The sequence below is a fragment of the Bubalus bubalis genome, chromosome 1 (genome assembly GCF_019923935.1).
Source record: "Bubalus bubalis isolate 160015118507 breed Murrah chromosome 1, NDDB_SH_1, whole genome shotgun sequence".
In the NCBI taxonomy this organism is placed as follows: domain Eukaryota; kingdom Metazoa; phylum Chordata; class Mammalia; order Artiodactyla; family Bovidae; genus Bubalus; species Bubalus bubalis.
The window spans coordinates 121,395,696-121,421,093 of NC_059157.1; the positions used below are offsets into that span (position 1 = coordinate 121,395,696).

A 25,398-nucleotide genomic window follows, 5' to 3' on the forward strand; every position below is an offset into this window, starting at 1 on the left:
GATTCAAATACTGCATTCTTATTGGCTAAAAGATTTTAGACAAGTTATTTGATCTCTTTGAGCCTCAGGTTTCTCCTCTGTGAAATGAAGATAAATGTTGTGAGGACTAAATTAGGTAATGAAGGGCCAAAGAAAATATCTGTCACTCAGTAAGAGGAAGTTCAATAAATGGAACTTCCAATTATTACTGGTATCATCAGAATTAGAGGCTTCCCTGGTGGCTCATATGGTTAAGAATCTGCCTACAATTCAGGAGACAAAGGTTCGATCCCTGGGTCGGGAAGATCCCCTGGAGAAGGGAATGGCTACCCACTCCAGTATTCCTGCTTGGAGAATTCCATGGACAGATGAGCCTGGTGGGCTACAATCAATGAGGCTGCAGAGAGTTGGTCATGACTGAGTGACTAACACTTTTTTATCAGAATTAATGAATGTTTATAATTAGTTATTTTTTATTAAGTATTTCTTTTAGTCAGGTCCCACTAAGTCACTGATTAACACAGATCTATCACTTCCCTATATACAGAATCTATAATGGAATAAGCAATCACTACTTTCTCTTATGAATGCATGAAAATATTTCCTGGCAAGGAATTACAATATAATCAACAGTTGACCACATTTCAATAGCTCTTTCCTACATTATAGGTTTTCTCATGAGGGAGAACACATTTTCCACACATATACACTGTGGGCCCGAGTTATAAGAAAATCAGAACGCCTAGAATGTTTAATAAGCTCCACCACACCAAACTTTTTTCAGTTGAATATTAATGATTAGAAAGTAAAGAAGAATTCTATGTGAAAGTCATGTAGTTACAGTTTATCAAAATATAAGAATCATCCAAGTATCACCATCAGGTATGGTGTGACAGCAGACTATTGAGTAGAAGTAGAGCTAGTCAAAATCTAAACAATATATTAACATGTAGATTTAAAATACCGCATGCCTAAAACTAGATAAATTTTCCTAATTTCTGTTCCTTGAACTGTAAAAGCTTTCTGCCAAATCCACATGGCATTTTGGTATCTTACTATACAAAAATTCAGTAAGATACCAAAACGCTACATGCATTTAGATATCTCTTTCCCGGGTTGAAGTACAAAAAGCCCAGTTCTTCATTCCAGATACCAGTCAGAACTTTCCAAAATCAGAACCTCAATGTCCTGACCTATTAAGGAAACGGTTCAAATTATTTTTAATAATTCCTCCAACTTAGTAGTATGAAGTGTAGTTGATTCAGTGTAAGTTATATACATTTGTCTCTAGTATATAAGCACATCATCTAAAAACGTGATAAGCACAGCCTATATAGACTATCCACACAGGAAGACTGTTACACTTTCTTCTATACCAGATATTGTTTTCTTCACTGTTGCTGATGGTTTTCTTATTTTTGCCATACCAAAAGGGCAAAAATCTGCTTTTACATATTTATACCGTGGGCTTCCCTGGTGGCTCAGTCAGTTAAGAATCTGTCTGCAATGCAGGAGACCCAGGTTCAACCCCTGGGTCGGAAAGATCCCCTGGAAAAGGAAATGGCAACCCACTCCAGTATTCTTGCCTGGGAAATTTTATAACACAGGGGCCTGGCGGGCTACACTACATGGGATCACAAGAGTCGGACACAAACGACTGACTAAACCACCACCACCCACAGTAGTTTTGAAAGTGGAAGTGTTAGTCACTTAGTCATGTCCTACTCTTTGCAACCCCATGGACTGTAGCCCACCAGGTTCCTCTGTCCATGAAATTCTCCAGGCAAGAATACTGGAGTGGGCTGCCATTCCATTCTCTGGGGATCTTTCCCACCCAGGGATCAAACCCACGTCTCACACACTGCAGGTAGATTCTTTACTGTCTGAGCCACCAGTAACAACCAATAAATCTTAAAATAATCTTTTGTTCACTCTGAAAAGTGAAAGTGAAGTCACTCAGTCATGTCCAACTCTTTGCAACCCCATGGACTGTAGCCCACCAGGCTCCTCAGTCCATGGAATTTTCCAGGCAAGAGTACTGGAGTGGGTTGCCATTTCCTTCTCCCGGGGATCTTCCCAAACCAGGGATCAAACCCTGGTCTCCCGCACTGCAGGCAGACGCTTTACCGTCTGAGCCACCAGGGAGTGCCACATCAAAAGGCAGACTCATCCTGTCTAAACTAGCGGTTCTCACAGAACCTTCAATTTCATGATAAAATGAGACCATGTTAAGATTCATTTACTGTCCAATGAACTCAACTGTGGACTGTGCAATTTATTAAAAGGTTAGTTAACCTGGGGCCAGATGATCGGAGCACAGCCTGGGAAAGCAAATACCTTCCATACTCAGAAATCTTGAAGATCACCAAATTTAAGTTCACCAAGAATGGGTTCTAGATGCCTTGGATTTATTTCTCTATGTGTTGTTACTGAAATTGGCTTCAATACAGTATATGTGGTTATCATGTAATTCCCCTGCAGAGGAAGTGAAAGAAAATCAGAGGCAGCCTGCATCGGCGAACAGGAAGACAAGCTGTCCAAATACCTTTTCTGCTCTAGAGCATTCACTTGTTTCATTTGTTTTTTAAGGATTCAAAGTCATTTTGATGATTTAAAAATACCATTATAATATCTAATTACCAATATAAATTGGTTTTTGTAGCATAGTATGTTTTTAAAAGGGTTAATTTTTAATACATCAGAATGAAGCTGAAACAGACTAAACTGTATGTCCTAATTGACAAAACCATCCTCAGATAAGTATGAATTAAACATATCCACCTCCAAAGCAAGAAACTCTTGAGCTCTTTTGCTCATGCCTTCCTACTCTCTCTTGATCTCATAAACCATACCAAGTTTATAATTTGTACATTCATCTTCTTAGTTTCTAACTTGTAACTTTTACATTCTTCACAATCTCCTCCATAATCAAGAACTTAAAAATACATGTTATATGTGACCTGTTTTGTTAAAACTTTGACCCCTCTTCCTAAGGATAAATCTAAAGAAGAAAATAGTAAACATAAAAATTCTGAATAGAATCCAATGCCGTCTAAGAAACTACCTGGATCCTTTAGTAACAGGAACAAAATGCTACCATATCATAATCCTGGAAAATTTACACACAGTAATATGGTCATACATAACTAAAATTAACCCATAAACAGGTAAGATCATTGTTTCCAAAGGAACTTACTATGTGTTTAGGCCTTGAGTTAACCTTAACACCAATCAGCCTCCTACAGAAACCTGAGAGATGGGGAAAATTCATGCAACTAAAAGTGAAAGACTGCCTCTAATCCTCTGTTGCAGTCCCACTGTATCATGCAAATGATCACAGCTCTTATTCGAGCGTCATTAGAGTAGTTAGCTCAGGTCAGTCGGCCTGTCAGATAGTCTGACAAGTTTTCTGGAGTATCTCCTATGAATAAGGATCCCCAGAAAGTACTGAGACCAGCCTGCTACCAGTCTTGTCTTGACAGAGAGCCAACAGACCAATACAGTGGGTGAGACATGTGGCTTAAGGAAGTTAAGTACCTCAAAAGTAGGTTAAGGAGACACACAGCAAAGAAGCAGGGTAGATTTAACAGAGAATCAGCATTTGAGCTGGGCCTGAGGAGGTGATGAGAGGATGAGTGGAGAGAAACAGGCTATATTTGGATAGTATAGAAGGAAATAACATGTCAAGGATTAGGGCTCAAAGAACAATGGTCTGGAAAAAAAGAGAAGTGGGAGTATTATAGGGTAACTTGAACAGTAATATCACCGAGACTAAATATACAACACTGCACTTTGCAAAAATTTTCATATCCATTTCTTCAATTAACTCTCATGGAAAATCCATGTATTAGACATAGTAAATGTTATTTCCAATAAATAGATAAGGAAACTGAAGAACGACATTGAGTGTTTTCTCTGAGTTCTTACATCAAATGAATAGTAATGAGGAAATGTGAAACCAAGTCTTACAAGCCTAGGTTCAAAATACTTCTCTTTCCAAAGAAGTTAGTCTGCTTAAACTAAATTTTACACAAGCTTGACTTCAACCTGGACAAATTATTTAATGTATCGGTAAACTAGAGCAAATACTGCAAAATAATTCCAGGAGGAGCTCAATTATTGAAAAGATACATAAGCAGAAACGTACAGAGTAAAATGGTGGCTTCCTACTCCTTTTAAAATGAAGAGAATGATAGTTGTGTTACATCAGAAATGTGTGCATTTCTTACCTCTCCTCAGCTGCACAAATCTTTTCAACACCCATTCCCCACTTTCAAGGGGTATATATGGGGAGAACAGATAAACAGGAAACAAAAAGAAAACTAACTAAAAGCAGAATTTTGGGGAACTAATTTATGAACAGCTTAACGAAACTTTAATCCTACTACCTTCTATAGAACAGATTTCATGTTTCATTTAGTATCAGTTATGAAATAGAAAACCCATTAAGAATCTCAAGACAGTCTATGGGAGACAGGTATTCTTTATGCTGTAAGTGTCAATGAAAACTTTATATATCCAGACAGGGTTTTTTAACAAGGACCTCACTTGATCATCATATCCAACCGCCTGTGGTATTTCAGCAGTCTCTTATATATCTATTCTGGTACAATTATTAAAATTGCCCTTTTTACTCACAAAGTGTCTGGGTTTGTCCTAGAAATGATTTGGCAGCGCTGCTTTACCTCAATAGGTATCCCAGTTTGAGGAGCCTGAGTGCCACTGCAACCAAGTTCCTGGAATTTGGGGATATTGAAAGCACGTTAAACTGGAGTCCTATTGATAATAGCTCCCTAACTAACCATTTTCTAAACCTCCAGCTTCTCCCCTCCAACACACGCACACATAACTGAAATAATCTTTCAAAGATCAGCTCTTTGGCATTTTCATGGGGAAACTACAAGGAGAAAAGAAAAAAAGAAAGGCTTCATGGGTAAGCTAAAGTCCAATTTAAATAAAATAATGAGGTCTGACCATGGAAAACTGGGGAAACAACAGAAGCAGATATGGTAAGTTAGAATCCAGCAATCACTAACAGGATAAGGAACGTTTGTAAAGGCAGACACTGAGAGTGCAAAATCCTTTCTAAAATAGATGCTGGCAGATGTTAGGCCAAACTGAACATGTGCAGATGGGAGGATATGAATCTTAATCGAGTCCCTTCTTTGTCCTCCTCTACTTCTGGTTTCCCATCTAGACAATAAAAAAAATTCTGAATGTATTTGCCAACTCTAACGTTCTGAATTTTGCAGAATTTCATAATATGAAAGAAAAAGCCAATATTTTAAGGTATTTAATGGAAAGTGCAACTCAAAAATTAGTGAGTATCATATTTAAAGTAAACCACGGACTCTCTATATAGTCAACATACAAAAAAAAAAAAAAATGTTGATGAGGAGGCAGAGAAGGGGGAAAGATATCCTTGTAAATCATCCCTGCTTTTACTAAATGCAATTAAAGTCCTTGAGTGTTAACGGAAAGTGACTCAGTCTTTATGAGTCACTGGAAAAATAACAGCCAAAAAGTCCAGGGGAGACTCCCCTGATTTTGGTCCTTGAGAAGCTGTATCAGGACTGGAAATGCTCATCACACATTAAGCCTTCAAAGTTTAGTGGTAAATTAACCTAGGTACTTCTGATGCAAGTTTCCAAGAGACAAAGTGACACTTCATTCATGCAAATGTTAGTTTGCGTGTTTTGAAGAGAGTCAGTAATAAGTAATAAACTAAGAATCATAAGCAAATTTTTCAAAAGTTGAACTTGTTTACTCATACACTTCACTCATGAAAGCCCCACTGGCCCTTACTCAGAACTGGCAAATGGATTATTCTTACTTTACATATGGTTTCTACTTTGATAATCAATTTTGAAGTACCTAGACATTTTTAAAGAAGCACATGTTCTTCTTTAAAAAATGAAAATCAGATGTAAGTCTATTTGTAAAAATCACTACAAAAATAATACATGCTGTCGCGTGGGTTCAACCAGTAACAATCTCCAACAGTGCACCACTGTATCAAAAAAAGGTTTGATAACTGATGTTTATAGTGATTAATGAAGCATCAAAAAAAAAAAAAAAAAACAATTAGGGAAGTTTTTAAAAGGTTTCGCTGAAATGGTCCAAGAGAAATTATCTTTTCTCCACAGAGTAACAGAGAGTAAACAATGTAAGTTTTTCTGACCATAGTCTGTGCTGTCATTACTCACTCACTTCAGCCTTTACAGCACAAAAGCAGCCACAGACAGTATGTAGACAAATGAGCAAAGTTATGATCCAATAAAACGTTAGACACAGAAATTTGAATTTCATATCATTTTTACCTGTCACAAAACATTCTTCTTCTTCTTTTTCTTCAATCATTTAAAAATATAAAGGCTGTATTCAGCTCCACTGTATAAAAACAAGCAGTGGGTAGCTGGACTGGCCCACAGGCCATAGTTTGCAAACTTCTATCCTAGAGGAACAAATTTCAATTACCAAAAGGAAAAACATGCTGCCATTCTTTAACCCTGATAAAGGTAATGAGTTGCTACTGAAAAAAAACAAAAAATTAAAGTAGGGTAGGATGCATCCCTGCGTTACGGTGGCCACAGTAATTTTAGTCAGTATATTCCAAATGCCCATTGTTAAGCCCAATGTATAATCTGGGTATAAAAGACTACAGTTTCCTGGGACCATCTCCAAGAGATTCAGCTGGTATCAAGTAGAGCAGGAACCTGCTCACAGCAAAGCTCCTAACATTGCACCAAGGTTCAAAGACCACTGATATTTACACAATATTATCTGAAAAGAGAGTTGAATTCAAATACATAAAGAGTTCTCAAAGCTCTAACAAGAAAACAGCCTGATTTTTTTAAAAGGCAAACTTCAGAACACTCACTTCAACAAATGATGTAAGAATAGGAAATAAGCACAAGAAGAGTCTCCAATCACTAGTCATTACAGAAATGCAAATTAAAGCCACAGGAGGTAATATTACACTGCTAAAATTTAGATCACAGCTACAAAACAACAGAACCAGAATTTAAACCCTTAAGAAAATCGCTTAAAAATGTTTTAAATATATCTTGACAATGTAAAGTACAAACAAGGATGCAGAGCAATTGGAGCTCACATACACTGCCTGCGGGAATGCAAAACGGTACGGCTACTTTGAAAACCAGTTTGGTAGTTTCTTATAACGCTAAACATATATTCACCATACAACCCAGTAATCCTACCCCAGGTTCTAACCCAGGGCTTCCCTGGTAGCTCAGCTGGTAAAGAATTCACCTTCAAAGCAAGAGATCCAAGTTTGTTTCCTGGGTCAGGAAGACCCCTGGAGAAGGGATAGAGTACCCACTCCAGTGTTCTTGGGCTTCTCTGGTGCCTCAGTTGGTAAAGAATCAGCCTGCAATGCAGGAGGCCTAAATTCAGTCCCTGGGATTGGCAAGATCCCCTGGTGGAGGGCATAGCAATCTACTCCAGTATTCTTGCCTGGAGAATCCCCATGGACAGACGAACCTGACGGGCTGCAATCCAAGGGGTCACAAGGAGTCTTACATGACTGAGCACCTAAGCACAGGTGCTAACCCAAGGGAAGTGAAAACACATTCACACACACAAAAAAAATTGTATGCAAATGTTTATAGAGACTATTTATAACCACCAAAAGTAAAAACACCTCAACATTCATCAACTAGTGAATGGATAAGCAAATGTGGTACAGCCATTCACTAGAATTCAGCAATGAAAAGGAACAAAATTACTGATATACACATGGTATTAGATGTATTAGGCTAAGTGAAAGAAGTCAAACACAAAAAGCTATTTATTGCGTGATCCCATTTATATGTCATTTTTGTAAAGGCAAAAGTACAAGGCCAGAAAACAAATCAGTGGTTGGTTGGGGTGGGGAGGAAGGGGTAGAACAATTTGGGGGTTATGCAATTGTTCTATATCTTAACTGCTGTGGTGGTTACAAGACCAAACATTTGTGAAACTCAGAACTGCACATTAAGAAGAACTTTTACTGTACATGAATTACACATCAATGAGCCTGGCTAAAAAGAAAAAAACACTGATATATAAGCAAGACTGGTTTTACACTGGTTCTGGTTTATTAGAAAGTTTTCAGTGCTTTTCTGTCAGTGTATGGTTACCAATATCATATGAAGACCTACATATCTTAATGTGTGTGTTTGTTTTATTGAAATAGTGACATACTTAAAAAAAAAAAACTTTGAGTATGCGTGTTTGTGGTGTCCTTTTAAAAATAGTCAGTCTGTTCAGTCACTCAGTCGTGTCCAACTCTTTGCGACGCCATCAACTGCAGCACGTCAAGCTTCCCTGCCCATGACTAACTCCAGGAGCTTATTCAAACTCATGTCCATCAAGTCAGTGATGCCATCCAACCATCTCATCCTCTGTCGTCCACTTTCCCATCCACCTTCAATCTTACCCACCATCAGGGTCTTTTCCAATGAGTCAGTTCTTCACATCAAGTGGCCAAAGAATTGGAGCTTCAGCTTCAACATCAGTCCTTCCAATGAATATTCGGGACTGATTTCCTTTAGGATGGACTGGTTGGATCTCCTTGCAGTCCAAGGGACTCTCAAGGGTATTCTCCAACACCATGGTTCAGAAGCATCAATACTTCAGTGCTCAGTTTTCTTTAGACTCCAACTCTCACATCCATACATGACTACTGGAAAAACCATAGCTTTGACTATATGAACGTTTGTTGGGAAAGTAATGTCGCTGCTTTTTAATATGTTGTCTAGGTCGGTCATAACTTTTCTTCCAAGGGCAAGCATCCTTTAATTTCATGGCTGCAGTCACCATCTGCAGTGATTTTGAAGCCCCAAAAAATAAAGTGTGTTACTGTTTCCATTGTTCCCCCATCTATTCATCATGAAGTGAAGGGACCAGATGCCATGATCTTAGCTTTCTGAATGTTGAGTTTTAAGCCAACTTTTTCACTCTCTTCTTTCATTTTCATCAAGAGGTTCTTTAGTTCTTCTTCGCTTTCTGCTATCAGGGTGGTGTCATCTACATATCTGACGTTTTTGATATTTCTCCTGTCAATCTTGATTCCAGCCTGTGCTTCATCTAGCCCAGCATTTCTCATGATGTACTCTGCATATAAGTTAAATAAGCAGGGTGAAAATATACAGCCTTGACGTACTCCTTTTCCTATTTGGAACCAGTCTGTTGCTCCAAGTCCAGTTCTAACTGTGGCTTCTTGACCTGCATACAGATTTCTCAGGAGGCAGGTCAGGTGGTCTGATATTCCCATCTCTTTCAGAATTTTCCAGAGTTTGTTGTGATCCACACAGTCAAAGGCTCTGGCGTAGTAAATAAAGCAGATGATTTTCTGGAACTCTTGTTTTTTCGATGATCCAACGGATGTTGGCAATTTGATCTCTGGTTCCTCTGCCTTTTCTAAAATCAGCTTGAACATCTGAAAGTTCACGGTTCACATATTGCTGAAGCCTGGCTTGGAGAATTTTGAGCATTACTTTACTAGCATGTGAGATGAGTGCAATTGTGAGGTAGTTTGAGCATTCTTTGGCATTGCCTTTCTTTGGGATTAGAATGAAAACTGACCTTTTCCAGTCCTGTGGCCACTGAATTTTCCAAATTTGCTGGCATATTGAGTGCAGCACTTTCACTGCATCATCTTTTAGTATTTGAAATAGCTCAACTGCAATTCCATCACCTCCACTAACTTTGTAGTGATGCTTCCTAAGGCCCACTTGACTTTGCATTCCATGATGTCTGGCTCTAGGTGAGTGATCACAGCATAGTGGTTATCTGGGTCATGAAGATCTTTTTTGTATAGTTCTTCTGTGTATTCTTGCTACCTCTTCTTAATATCTCCTGGTTCTGTTAGGTGCATACCATTTCTGTCCTTTATCGTGCCCATCTTTGCATGAAATGTTCCCTTGGAATCTCTAATTTTCTTGAAAAGATCTCTAGTCTTTCCTATTCTATTGTTTTCCTCTATATCTTTTCACTGATCACTAAGGAAGGCTTTCTTATCTCTCCTTGCTAGTCTTTGGAACTCTGCATTCAAATGGGTATATCTTTCCTTTTCTCAGCTATTTGTAAGACCTCCTCAGACAACCATTTTACCTTTTTGCATTTCTTTTTCTTGGGGATGGTCTTGATCACTGCCCCTAGTTCTTCAGGCACTCTATCAGATCTCATCCCTTGAACTTATTTGTCACTTCCACTGTATAATCATAAGGGATTTGATTTAAGTCATACCTGAATAGTCTATAGTGGTTTTCCCTACTTTCTTCAATAAAAGTCTGATAATAATTTGGCAATAAGGAGTTCATGATCTGAGCCACAGTCAGCTCCCAGTCTTATTTTTGCTGATTATACAGTTTCTATCTATTTGGCTGCAAAGAACGTAATCAGTGGGTTGGCCAAAAAGTTCGTTTGGGTCTTCTGTTCCAGCTCACTGAAAAACTCTTCTGTTTTAGCCAACACAACAGTATCTGGGCTTCTCTGGTAGCTCAATCTGTAAAGAATTCGCCTGTAATGCAGGAGACCTGGGTTCAATCCCTGGATTGGAAAGATCCCCTGGAGAAGGGCAGGGCAACCCACTCCAGTATTCTTGCCTGGAGAATCCCCATGGACAGAGGAGCCTGGTGGGCTACACTCCATGGGGTCACAAAGAGTCAGACACAACTGAGCAACTAAGCACAGCACATAAACCACACAACAGTATCTAGAAATTCTTATACTGATTTCTAAATTCAAACATCTAGGAATAAACAGTCTATATAACCCCAAGGTATATAAGACCAATTATCCTTTATAGTTCTTATTTAGGATCTAGGGCACCCTAATTTTACAGTTTTGAAGCACAGGACACTTTTAAATAGGTCATCAGCTTAAAGCATTAATCCAACAATCCTTCCAGTGGCTACATCTGAAATTGCAAACATAGCTGTGATAAGGTTTATTTTCCCCCCCTATAGCTCAGGGTAGTTAATTGTAAAATACACTCCTTTACTTAAAAAACTGGGATTTCAAGAAAAGTGTGAGGTATCACACTGTTTTTTGTTACCGAGGCAAAAATTCACTTATCTCAATCAAAACTCTACATCTCTGAAGAGAACTAAGGAAAGATAATGGCCCACAGCTTTATTTCCACAGTATGTTTAATCGTCTTAAAATATCCAAGCCTCTAAACATTAGCCCCTTCAGGCTGAGTGTACAGAGAGGAAATGCATCTTCTGTGTAGGAAAAACCACTGAGGCAGGAATATGACCTCCTGTAGTTCATGCGGCAATTCATTTGCTGAATCAAAACAAAAACCTAAAAAAAAAAGCTTTTAATTAAAAAATAAAATGAAACCTAGGTCAACTTTTTAACATTCATATCAAACATTATCCCTAAAACAACTTGAGAAAAAGCTCTGAAATTGTTTTGCCACTCATTATTTTTATACCATTGTTTTTCTCCGGTGGCTCTAGCAGTACAGAATCTGCCTGCCAATGCAGGGGACACAAGAGATGCAGGTTCGATTCCTGGGTCAGGAAGATTTCCTGAAGAAGAAAACGGCAACACACTCCAGTATTCTTGCCTGGGAGATTCCACGGACAGGGGAGCCTGGCAGGCTACAGTCTATGGGGCCGCAAAGAGAAGGATACAACTGAATGACTGAGCACACACACGCACCCATTAAGGAAATACATCAGGAGTGATTCTTTTTTATCTACAGAATAACTGAAAAGAGAGAGAACAACACAGAGAGGGAACAAAAGAAGAGCGACGAAGGGAGGAGACGGAAAGGAAGGGGAAGGTGAAAAAGGAGAGAGGAGGGAAGACTGAGCTGTGGAATACTCAGCTCTAAACTTCTCTAAATTTAGGCCCTATGTGGCAATTTTTAGATATGTTAAGTCTAAGGGGTTTACTACAACTCACTTCCCCTTCCTGGCTCTCAGATTTTCATCTGGAAAATCTGGTGGAGCAGTGGTTTCTAATAGTTTCCCACAAGGGAGAAGTTGGCCTTTATGTACCTGTCAGTTTTAAAAAAAAGGCATTTCTTGAATTATTAAAATAATCTTTATTTTACAAATAGCAGCTATTTCAGTTTTTAAAAATCACTGCATTTATTTAAGAAGGTACTACATACCTGCATATAGCAACGTGAGAGGCATTCCGGGTGGAATTTCAAGAGTTCTTTACAACAACTCCTTGAACAGCTCCTTGAACTCTTTAGGACTGCCTTTCCAGCACAGTCAAGATCACACCATCCACCACAGGGCACTTTTTACTGTGAAATTACCCTCACACAATGGGTGACACACATAAATCTCTAAAAAATATGTACCTAAGGTTCTTTTCAGCTTCCAAATTATATGATACTGCTTTGCATTTTACCTCAAGGGGGGAAAAAAGTAAACCTATTACTCAAAAAAAATTCAAACCACCAAATAGCATTTTCAAAAATGTTTTTACTAAAATTTTATTCTTAATAATGATTACCTTCAAAGTCACAATGAAGAGCATGCAATGACTTTTTTTTTTTTACTTTCTATGTTATCATAATTTTGTATGGATTCCATTTATAAGACATATCTATGAAAAAAAAAACCACTAAAAAAAATACATAAAACATTTTCATAACTGTAATAGTGGCACTAAGATACATGATGTCAAGGTTAAAAGGCATTATCTCTGCCCTCTAAGAGCTTATGCTCTGAGAAGGAACAGGAAATTATGCCAGAGATAGGATTTCTAAACTAAGAGAGCATTTAGTAGTCTATGATTTACTCATTTATTCATTCACATATTTGCTGAATCTTTCCCAGCTATGTGAAAGATCTGAAGCCAGATCAAGGTAAAGAAAAACAAGACATATACCTAAGTCAAGATTTAGCAGAGGTCTCATTAAAAAACAATAACCACCCCCCTACCCCCAAAAAAACCTATGAAATTTTGAGGAAAAGAGAAACTGAGTTTGTCTGAGAGCCAGAAAATGGACCTCTTAGAGACCTCCATCACATTATGTGTCTTGTGGGCATGCCACATGCTTTAGATCTCTGGGACTACTTGATTAACTTACTGTAACAGACATAATTTTATATCTTTCTGCTTAAAGTTCTAGACTTACGCCATTAATTTAATTTACCCTCATCTTGCCACTATGGTGTTCTGGACCTAAAATGAATCAGTGCTTTCTAGGCATATTTCTGAAAATGCATTAACTTTGATCTTTAAAGAAAAAGAATTTGCTCTCAGAATAGCTAGCTACCTTCATTTCAAGAAATGTCTCTACCACAAGTGCACAGGTGCTCATCAGATACTAATCAAGTAAACTAACTTTGGAGATGTTGGAACTTCCCATTTGAAGGGCAGTAAAAATACATAATACATAATAAATTCCCTTACTGCTGAGAGGAAAAAAGAAAGAAGGTTGGCCTGGTAGATGAGAGGACTGTAGATTGTATATTTCGTGCTCAATGTTTAAAAGTGGGAAAACGCTAATGACTAAAAAACTGCAAAGGAGTTAATAAACTTTAGAGTCTAGAAATGGCTTTGATGCACAGTCTACATCTCTCAGACCAAAATCTTAAGATAATGTGAAAACTTTGCTAAATATGGGAAAGAGCAAGATTAGCAGTCGGCAATTAAAACTAAGTAGAGCTATGGAAGCAGCTTCCCCAGTGTCTGCAATAAAGAATCCGCTTGCCAAAGCAGGAGACACAGGAGACATGGGTTTGATCCCTGGGACAGGAAGATCCCCTAGACAATGAAATGGCAATCCACTCCAATATTCTTGCCTGGAAAATCCCATGAACAGAGGAGTCTGGCAGGCTACAGTCCTTGGGGGTCACAAAGAATCAGACACACAGAGATGGGAATCAGACTGGAGAGAGCAAAAAGTGGGGAGTCTGGATTGTGGTTTCAGAAAGAAAATTCAGCAAAGAAGCTAAAACTGACCAAAAATCTAAGTTTGTTAACTAATGAAAGTGCTCTTTTTTTTTTTTTAAGGGAAAAAAAGCTTTGATCTAAACTAAAAAAAAAATGTTGAATATTGTTGGAACCTTTTTCTATTGGAGAATACTTTTGTCTAGCATTCACAAATTGCATGATGCATTTGAGATGTACATCTACTGATATAAAAAAATGGTTGAGAATTATTTCAAATCTGGTAGCAGAGAACCTCAAATGTTTCCAAAGAAATAAAGCATTATTTCTAAACAATGGCAACAGTATTTCCATTACAAAAAGTATGCAGATGTTCCAAAAAAAAATGCTTTTAAACCCAGAAACAATGATGTATCTTAAAATTCATCTTAGACTTAATTCTTGACTTAATTCTTTTCACTACAAATGAACTCAAACACATCTCTGTCTCCTATTTTAAGAGGGATTTCCCAAGGTAAAACTACTGCAGTAGTTATTTTTTCAAAGGTCTGTCCAAATGATGAGTATCTTTGACCATCTTAAAACTAAGCAAGTGTTAGATTTTTAACCTAGAAGAAAAAAGTTTTCAAATATTCCCCTTCCCTAAAGTCAGCCGCTACCATGACCTCTGTTGAGAAGTTCACAAAAAAGTCCCAGGGCGCCCAGTCCCTTCCTAAAGAAAAGGGCAGTGGGAAGGGGCAGACATCCACTGCATTGTTCTTCTCAGTCTCTACTGGAATCTGCCCAATGATTCCAAATTGTAATTGTATATAAAGGTTTACACTAATAAGAGAAGTAGAGAGTTTTTAAAACTAGAATTTAAAAATCTATGCCAGAATATTAAGCAAATTATTACTAAACTTCCTTTTCAAACTGAGTTAGAATTTCAATATTAAGAACAGTCTCAATGTTTGTGTATGTTTTACCCAATCATGGTCACCAACTTTATTTTCTTTAATTAGGGTCCAAAAAAAAATCATTAGGGAGCAACCAGACTATAATCAAGACTTATATTAGAGAAAGATACACTTTATTAGATGTGAATACCTCCCAGAACAAAAACCACACTGCCTTTAGGACATTCCTACTATAGTGTATCATTTCCTTTGATGATCTTTGAACCAGAAAAATCACATGCTTACAAAAACAAAGATCTTCTCAACAATTTCTGACCACCTTCAAAGTAAATTAATATATGTAATTTTAATTTAATGAAACAGCTACATAAATTTCCATACCACTTTACCATATTATATAAACTGGACTGCCTCACATCAAGTTGTGTAAAACGAAAACCAATCCAAATGAGTTAAATGCCAGAGTTTAGCAATGGAAAAATCTCGCATTTATAGATGGAAAGTGTTTGTTGAAACCCTTGAGAAAGAATATACTAGAATTAACCATTCATGTCTTGGTTAGAAACCAAAAGACCTAAGAGTAATATAAACACAAACATAGAAAGTGAGTTTCAAGTTTGTTTCACATCACTAACATGTACAGGGAGCAAGGTAAATTCATAGCACTACATGACTGTGTGCTGCGCTTAGTTGTGTCTGACTCTCTGCAACCCTGTAAAATGTAGCCCATAAGGCTCCTCTGTCCACCGGGATTCTCCAGAGAATACTGACGTGAGTTGCCATGCCCTCCTCCGGAGATCTTCCCAACTCAGGGATCAAAGCCAGGTCTCCCACACTGCAGGCAGATTCTTTACCAACTGAGTCACCAGGGAAGCCCCAGTTTACAAATTGAGGTTGTGTCTGAACTCCAATTCTTATCCTACTCCTCACACCCCCGAAGGAAGCATTATATATACAAGGATATATGTAAACACACACACACAACTTCATACCACAAAGGTTAAAGACTATCTCTAAGACTAGGACTTTCAAAGAGCAAATTTGCCTTTCCCACCACTCAGGCTCCAGCCTTGACATGGAAAGAAAAAATCATTTACATATGAATGCAAGAACCTTTACCAAAACCAGGAATGGGAACTCAAGGGTTGAAAAACACCACTTGCTAAAAAATCTCCGGCCTAAAAAACTAACATCCTTTAGGAACAACAGGACAGGCCCAAAGGCATTAAGAATTCTACACAAAACCAGCGACTGTCTCCTGGTGTTTGGAACTCGGGGGCCTAAAGCAGTCAAGCTTTCTTTGGATCCTGGGTTCAGCCCTAGCACCCACAACACCCTATGAGTCAAATCAGGTTGGCAGTGAAACAGTTCCAAGAAAGCAAAGATCATTTTCAATTCCACCTTCCCAGGACAACTAAGACCACAAGAGTCAGCTGAATCAAATGACATCCACTACAAAGGCAATCTCTGCAAGCCCGGATAGCACTCTGGGACTTCCATGCTTCCCAGGGACAAATAACAGCCTAAGATTACTAAAGATCACGGCGATCCAGCACCCAAGAGCTCAGTTTAAAAGAAAAAAATAAAAGGTCTAGGATGAAGACGAGAGGCAAGAAGTCAATGGGCTTCTTGCTAGAAGTCAAGCCAGACCAGTAGTAATCAAGCTCTTACATCTGGACATCAGTATAGGAAGCTAGTAAAAATTAGGATCACAATGAGTCCCCTGCTCCCCTTCGCTTACTGCTTTTTGTGAGAAAACGCTTATTTATAGCAGCTTCCCATCTGGCTGCTCGCGCTGGGCAGTGCCCAGACTAAACTTTTAAACCTGGAATGAAGGTGGGAAAGTCAGCCAGCCAGACGCAGCGCTAGGAAACGTAGACAGAAGGAGGGAAAGAGTCAAGTTTCAAAACAAAGGTTCCACAAGGAACTGAACGTCAACCACTCCCCACTTCCTAGCCTTCAAGCCAGCTAGGCTGGGCCTGAATTTTTAATAAGAGAAATAAGTCAGAGGAACCCAGGTCTGGAGCTTTCACTAACTGCACGGCTATTCCAGAGAACCTCTACACAACCACTTGATGAGAGTGGTGTTAGCCTCTCCCCTCATCTCCCGACGGTGGAGAAAAACTGGGGCTCAGAACTTAGGTGACTTGCCCAAGGTCCCACAAAAGAACCGGAATTCAATTTCCTCCCGGCCAGGGCGGGCCGGCACCCGGTGGGCGCCAAGCGAAGGCCGCGGGGGGCCCCCGAGACTAGGAAGGCCCTCCTCCCTCGGGAAAGACCCGGCGCTAGGAGCCGGAGGGGCCCGGCGCGCGCTCCACGGCCCGGCCCCTACCTTCCTTGACTCCCGGCAGCTTGGACTGGTCGATGGTGACTTCAGCCATGTTGGCCTGGGGTCCGGGCTGCACTTCGCCTCCGGCTTCCCGGCCGCCGCCTGCACAGAGCACGGCCCGGCGCGCAGCAGCAGCAGCGCCCGACGCGGCGCAAAGTCCAGCAGGCAGCGCTCGGGCCCGGAGAACGGGGCGGGCCGCCGTGCAAGGGCTGGCGACAAGGGCGGCGGGAGACGGACCCGGGCGCAGCAGCGCCGCAGCCACCTGCTCCCGCGCCCCCGGCCCTGATCAATACCAAATACCCGGAGCCCGGAAATGGACCCGGGCCGGCCAGTACGGAGGGAGAGAGGAGACAGAAAGGCGGGCGGGCGGGCCTGGGTGGGGAGGGGGAGGGGAGGTGCAGGTCTGTAACCGCAATTCAAGTGGCTGGCGAGCGCAGATCTGCTCCTGCGGCCGCCTCCCTGCTGTCTCCTTCGTGCCGAGTGACGCGCCCGAGGCTAGGGCCCCCGCCCCCGCGCCCTGCCTCCCTCCCAAGGGAGGGTCGCGTCTGTCGGCGGGGGCCTTGTGTCCTGAAGGCCTCGGCCAAAAGGTCGCACGGATCTCCCACAAGAGTCGTTACTGTCGCCGGTGTAGTCCCCATTCTTGGGCTCTTTCCACAGGATGCTTCCTGTGTGCCTGGCTCTTTGGGGCACTCTTTGTTTCCTGGGATTAGAGGAAAGATGATGTTTGGGCATTAAAAACTCTCTACTACAGTGTACAGAACTAGAGAGCAGCTGATCAGAAGCTAGGCCTGTTAAGAGAATGTTCACAACCAGTTGAGGGAACTGAGTCATTCATTCATCAAAAATGCACGAACGTCTACCGAGTCCTATGTTAGATACTGTGGGTGATAACAACATGCGTCAGACGTCTCCCTCTTCTGGCATGTCACACATTGGTCTATAATTGTTACATTTTTATTTCCCCGAAATAGCATCTCCTGGCAACAGAATTCTCCCTTCCTTTGGGAAGTCCTCTCCGGGAGGGGCCTCCTCTCCCAAGCTTGTGCAATCAAAGAACCTCTCCACCATCAACAAGCTTCTTCCCTCACCTACATACATTCATCCAAGGATAGGTGTGTGACCAAGACAAGTCAAGCAGAATACTTCTCTGGGGTTATTATATAAAGAAGGACAGATAAGCATTGTTTCTTGTGAGGAGGGTTGACTCTTCTTAATAGACAATGAGGCCAAACTGAAGACACAAGTAAAGGTAAGAAGACAATAGAGATGAAGAGGGTGTGTTCTGGTGTTACCATAGTAGAAAACCACCTGGTCTCTGAGATTCCCACTGCTCTGGATTCTGGTATTTACCTCCAGCATCTTCTCAATTGAGGCTAGCACATTTTACTACCTTAAACTAGTAAAAGTTGATATTCTGTCACTCGACAGCTCAAAGAGTAACTGTATGAGAGGCCATGTGGAGGAGGGTTTATTTGGACTTGCCATATTACCGAAAAATTAAGAGAGGATTTTCTAAGCCAGAGGGTGGCAAACCATGGGCCACTGGATTTGAATGGCTGCTTTTTATGTGTTTAAATTATTACATTTAAGTGCTTATAGAGAAATACAACATAATATTTTCAATCTTGCCTCTTTGTACTCAGATTATAAAATATTTACTATTGGACCATTTCCAGAAAAGGTTAACCAACCCTATTACTAGGCAGAAAGAACACCAGCAAATTAAGTGTGTAAATAGAAATATTAGAAAAGTAGCTTTGTGGGGATTTTTAAGTTGCCTGCCTTCTATGACTTTTTTTTTTTTTTAACTTCCCATGGTCATAGAGAATATTTATAATAACAGTATTGTCAGTTTTCCTCCCCCAAATTCATTGTCTTCATTCCTCTGTCATGATCTGCTCTGGGCGGGTGACATTTATGAAAACATCACCAGGGTCTCCTTGCCCTGTGGTTTCATTTTGAGTTAGACCAATGGACAACACTGGCAAAAGATTAAAAAAAAAAAAAGGAGGAGGGAAATGTCAGGGTGTGTATTACATGTCTTTCCTTTATGCTAGCTAGGCCAAAATTTTGGTCATACTGTGTCTCTCTGACTACAACGCCTGTCTAGAAGCCTCTTTCCTCGAGTTCCAGCTCTCATGAGTCTCTCATGGTACCGTTTCTTTACAGTGCCCCTTCAGGCCTAGAATGCTAATAGCTTCACACTGTTACTGGTTCCCTTAACCATACCCACACCATTGTAAATACTCCCTTAATTATGTTCTTTCCAGTTTAACCATTTTGAGTATGCCTTCTTTTGCCTAGACTCTGATTAATATAGTTGAGATATGCCAAAGGGTCATTGCTTTGTTTTCCTTAACAACATCTACATTTCTTATGATCACTGTAAGACCATAAAACATATTCATCTATTCATATGATCTCCACTTCCTATTCTCTTGGTCTTTCTTAACTATTTCAATCATAGTTTTTAGCCTCATTGCTCAAAAAAACAGCTGTTTTTATTAGAATTAACAATGATCTCCATGTTGCCAAATCCAGGAGTCAATTCTCAGCTTTCCTCTTATTGGCTTATTATTCCCATGTAATAGATATGATTCAACTCATCTTCTTAACACATTTTTTTGTTTGGGGCTTGCTTTAGTTTTTGTATTTTCACTTAACTCATTATCTCCCTCACTTATCTACACCACTAGCCATGTTGTTCAGAGAAGGCAATGGCAATCCACTCCAGTACTCTTGCCTGGAAAATCCCATGGACGGAGGAACCTGGTAGGCTGCAGTCCATGGGGTCGCGAGGAGTCAGACACGACTGAGCGACTCCCCTTTCACTTTTCACTTTCATGCATTGGAGAAGGAAATGGCAACCCACTCCAGTGTTCTTGCCTGGAAAATCCCAGGGACAGGGGAGCCTGGTGGGCTGCCGTCTATGAGGTCGCACAGAGTCAGACACGACTTAAGCGACTTAGCAGCAACAGCAGCAGCAGCAGCAGCCATGTTGTTAAAAAAATGATTCAAATAATGTAAGCTCACTTTTGAGGGTTCTTCTGGATACTGGTATCTGCCAATTATTGGAGATAGTTATAGGCTTCCCAGGTCATGCAATGGTAAAGAATCTGCCTGCCAATGCAGGAGATATGCGGGATGAGGGTCTGATCCTTGAGTTGGAAAGATCCCCTGGAGAAGGGAATGGCAACCCACTCCATTATTCTTGCCTGGAAAATCCTGTGGACAGAGGAGCCTGGCAGTCTACAGTCCATGGGTTCACAGAGTTGGACACAACTGAACACACACACATAAGCTAGCAATTCCATCTGAATTGTTTTTACCAGGTTATAAAAAAAGTATGTCTGAAACCAAATTCATATATACACACATTTAGGTACAAAAAGTCATAAAATCCACTCTGAAAACTTAATAAAGCCTCAATTCCTTATCCTTTTATAGCCTCTAACTACACAATCCATAAAAGATTTGTGCAAACACACACATTATTTTGGAATCATGCCTTGAGCACCATTGTACAAATTAAAGACTGAAAGGCTCTCTTGGTTCTTACACCCTATCCAAGTAAGAGTGGGGAATTTCTTTAAAATATTTCAGCCAATTCACATATCTATATATTTAAAATATCGCCAAATTTAAACTGATTCCTAATATCCATTATATTGTGCTATGGAATTTCTGTTATTAATTTTTTTAAAAATAGCTTAATGTTCCTATTACAAGTTTCTTTGGAGTGCGGCCTTCTGGTAAAATCCTACATTATAACACCTGCAGTTTGTATTCCTAGTTAGGCAACTGACCACCCTTAGAATGTACACCAAAACTAAACACACACACACACACTCCTATGTGACATTCTTTATGGGTTCCTCCCAATTTCCTAGATCTTCAAATGCTGGAGTGTTTTAGACTGCACTTTAGTACTCAAACTATTCCTTCCTAACTGTTCTTATTACTTTTAGTTATTAATCCAGTCTCTTTGCTTTGATTATTAACTCTTGGGTAAATGAAATTGCCAGTATGGCACAATTTTGACTGAAAAAAAAAAAATTGACAAATACTGTGGTTCAACCTAATAGTCTGACTAACCCCAAAATTTATATTTTCTACCCAAATTCTCCATGAGTTCCACCTTCATGTATCCAACTGCTAAGTTTCATATTCATTTAAAGGTTTGATTGGCTGTAGTGTCAAATATGTTGACAAGGGCAACAAGGACTGGAAAAGAGAACTTTTGATTAACTTCCAGGTTATTCATAAGGAAGTAGCAATAGGAGAGTTGAGAGAGAGTAATCAGATTACGAAGTTTTTTGTATACATATCAGTTCAGTTCAGTTCAGTCGCTCAGTCGTGTCCAACTCTTTGCAACCCCATGAACTGCAGCACGCCAGGCCTCCCTGTTCATCACCAACTCCTGGAGTTCACCCAAGCTCATGTCCATTGAGTCGGTGATGCCATCCAACCAACTCATCCTCTGTCGTCCCCTTCTCCTCCCGTCCTCAATCTTTCCCAGCATCAGGGTCTTTTCAAATGAGTCAGCTTTTCGCATCAGGTGGCCAAAGTATTGGAGTTTCAGCTTCAGCATCAGTCCTTCAATGAATATTCAGGACTGATCTGGTTCAAAAGCATCAATTCTTTGGCGCTCAGCTCTGTTTATAATCCAACTCTCACATCCATACATGACCACTGGAAAAACCATAGCCTTGACAAGACGGACCTTTGTTGACAAAGTAATGTCTCTGCTTTTTTAATATGCTATATAGGTTGGTCATAACTTTCCTTTCAAGCAGTGTAAAAGTGAAGTCGCGCAGACGTGTCCGACTCTTAGCGACCCCATGGACTGCAGCCTACCACGCTCCTCCGTCCATGGGATTTTCCAGGCAGGAGTACTGGAGTGGGGTGCCATTGCCTTCTCCATATATATATATATATATATATATATAAAGTATGTATAATATTTATATTTTAGAAAACATGAATTTTTGCCTAACTAAAAAGTGTATGACATTTTAATTCTACCTGTTTGACTCAGTATGAATAGAATGCTAGATTTCTACTTTTAAAAAATGGACATGCAATAAGCAACAAAGGGAATAACTTATAATGGAAAAAAATTTGAAAAAAATTGATGTGTATATGTATAACCAAATCACCTGTGCACCTGAAACATAGTAAGTCAATTAAACTTCAATAAAATATATTTATTAAGAAGAAAAAAAGTGAATGGAGATGTTTCAGTAAAGATGGTGAATTGAATCCAGGTATCCAATTTGCTCTCTGCTGAAAATGCACCAAAGCCACACTCCCATTGACATATAAATTTAAAAATTTGTGTGTGTGTATGTTTGGTTTTATTATCTCCATTTTACAGAGGAAGAAGCTGAAGCAGGGAGAGGTAAGGTCATTTGCACAGTCCTTGGTGGGGATCTAAGATGCAGATACCAACAGTCTGGCAGCAGGCTGTTGATGCTTATGGTCAGTAGACTAGAATTCCTTTCAAACTGATGACAATCAAGACAACTGGGGAGAACAGGCTCTGGGAAGCCCATCCTATGGCAATCCTAAAAGATCTCAAGTGCCTAGCAAAGGATTTACTGGGACTGGAATGTAAGGTCCGTACCTGCCAGCTGAACTCAGCCCTGGGACCCCTTGGGTTCACCAGCCCCAGAAAAGCAAGGAGAGAAGCCCAGGTAGTCCTGTTCATCATGAACCCAACTGTCCTGAAAGGAGCACAAACTGGTAAAACGTTTTCAGAAATAAATGTTGAAGCTGGATGTCGGTATTCACAGAGACTGTGCATTCAGAATCAGTTTCCACCCCATGCTTCCGGCAACTGATGGATATGACCATAAACACATCAGTATCCAGAAGCAAGTTTGCCAAAGACCCTCTGTTTCAGGAAGGACACCCAGCCCTCACTGCTCAGGGAGCAGCTGAGATCAGCTGATGCCAGGTGATGTTCTCTGACAGTTCTCAGGATCCATTCCTCCAGGATTTTGGACAGTGTACCCTCCAAAGGTGGTCTTTTCTCTCTCAGAACATGATGTAACACTCCAAATCTAAGCCTCAAATAGTTTGCACATTTTCTGGGGTGACTGTTTCCTGTATGCTGAGATGCCAGGTGGTGAGAGCACACTGCCTGAGAATTGTGGACAGCATGTACATGGAAAGCTGCTCCTAGCAGGCAGGAGGTGCCTGGTGGCAAGTAACAGAAAACATGACCCATACTGATGTGCACGAGAGAGGGAAGCTTGTTGGCTCCTGTAACTGAACATCTCTGGACAGATTTCAGGTGAGGATGGATATAGTGACTCAATCACATGAAATACACAAAGAAATACCTTTCTTTTTATCTCTTTTCTCTGCTTTCTGAGTTTTTAATGAGTTATAGTTTATATACAGTATTATACATTACAGGTGTGTAATAGAGTGATTCACAGTTTTAAGGGTTATACTTCATTTATAGTTGTTATAAAATACTGGCTACATTTCCTATGTGGTACCATATATCCTGTGGTTTATTTTATACTTTATAGTTTGTAGCTCTTAATTTCCCATCTCTGTGTTGCTCCTCTTTCCTTCCCTTCCCCTCCCCACTGGTAACCACTAGTTTTTTCTCTATATCTGCAGAATCACCTACATTGCACTTGAATCCTTTGCGCCTACATTTTCAAATATGAGTCAAAGAATGTTACTCCTTTGCACTTGAATCTGTGGCATTCCATCTTCTTCAGACTATAATCCAAAGTGCATACCATAATCTACTGGAATCACCCCTACCACTCTGATTTCATTTCCTTCCTCTTGTAAGAAAGGAAGAGGCCTTCTCTCACTCTGACACCTTGCTGTTCCTCCTAGGCCATGCATATTCTTGCATCAATACCTTTGACTTAACTGGTCCTTCTTCCTGGAAAGCCTTCACCCTACACAACCCTTTGCCAAACAACTTCATGACATGCTCCCCTAATTTCATTCAAGTGTCTACTCAAATGCCACCTTCTCAGAGAGATATTTCCTGACCTTATCTGTCATTCCATATCTGTCCACTCTTTTTTTTCTCTCCACGTCAGTTATTCTTGCAGATACTACAGGTTTATATGTTTATTCAATACGTCTGTCTAGTTGAGTGAGAGGATTGGATCTTTGCCTATGTGAATTATTCAGATCAGATCAGATCAGATCAGTCACTCAGTCGTGTCCAACTCTTTGCGACCCCATGAATCGCAGCAGCACGCCAGGCCTCCCTGTCCATCACCAACTCCCAGAGTTCACTCAGACTCACGTCCATTGAGTCAGTGATGCCATCCAGCCATCTTATCCTCTGTCGTCCCCTTCTCCTCCTGCCCCCAATCCCTCCCAGCATCAGAGTCTTTTCTAATGAGTCAACTCTTCGCATGAGGTGGCCAAAGTACTGGAGTTTCAGCTTTAGCATCATTCCTTCCAAAGAAATCCCAGGGCTGATCTCCTTCAGAATGGACTGGTTGGATCTCCTTGCAGTCCAAGGGACTCTCAAGACTCTTCTCCAACACCACAGTTCAAAAGCATCAATTCTCCGGCGCTCAGCCTTCTTCACAGTCCAACTCTCACATCCATACATGACCACAGGAAAAACCGTAGCCTTGACTAGACGAACCTTTGTTGGCAAAGTAATGTCTCTGCTTTTGAATATGCTGTCTAGGTTGGTCATAACTTTCCTTCCAAGGAGTAAGCGTCTTTTAATTTCATGGCTGCAGTCACCATCTGTAGTGATTTTGGAGCCCAGAAAAATAAAGTCTGACACTGTTTCCACTGTTTCCCCATCTATTTCCCATGAAGTGATGGGACCGGATGCCATGATCTTCGTTTTCTGAATATTGAGCTTTAAGCCAACTTTTTCACTCTCCACTTTCACTTTCATCAAGAGGCTTTTTAGTTCCTCTTCACTTTCTGCCATAAGGGTGGTGTCATCTGCATATCTGAGGTTATTGATATTTCTCCCAGCAATCTTGATTCCAGTTTGTGTTTCTTCCAGTCCAGCGTTTCTCATGATGTACTCTGCATATAAGTTAAATAAACAGGGTGACAATATACAGCCTTGACGAACTCCTTTTCCTATTTGGAACCAGTCTGTTGTTCCATGGCCAGTTCTAACTGTTGCTTCCTGACCTGCATACAAATTTCTCAAGAGGCAGATCAGGTGGTCTAGCATTCCCATCTCTTTCAGAATTTCCCACAGTTTATTGTGATCCACACAGTCAAAGGCTTGGACATAGTCAATAAAGCAGAAATAGATGATTTTCTGGAACTCTCGCTTTTTCCATGATCCAGCAGATGTTG

At 40.3% G+C, this 25,398-nt stretch overlaps 1 protein-coding gene across 4 annotated transcripts in view; it reads right to left on the reverse strand.

Annotated features, from left to right (window-relative positions):
- Window positions 1-17,428, reverse strand: part of CCDC50 (coiled-coil domain containing 50) — an 87,246-nt gene extending 69,818 nt beyond the window's left edge. The window contains exon 1 of one of the 4 annotated variants that reach the window (XM_006050271.4): window positions 17,080-17,427. In XM_006050271.4, coding sequence (XP_006050333.2) covers window positions 17,080-17,128 — 49 coding nt within the window. In that variant the 5' untranslated portion in view covers window positions 17,129-17,427. Of the gene's footprint in view, window positions 1-17,079 lie in introns of all 4 variants that reach the window. The other 3 variants (XM_006050270.4, XM_006050272.4, XM_044943569.1) reach the window with 3 other exon arrangements.
- Window positions 17,429-25,398: the final 7,970 nt, after the last annotated feature.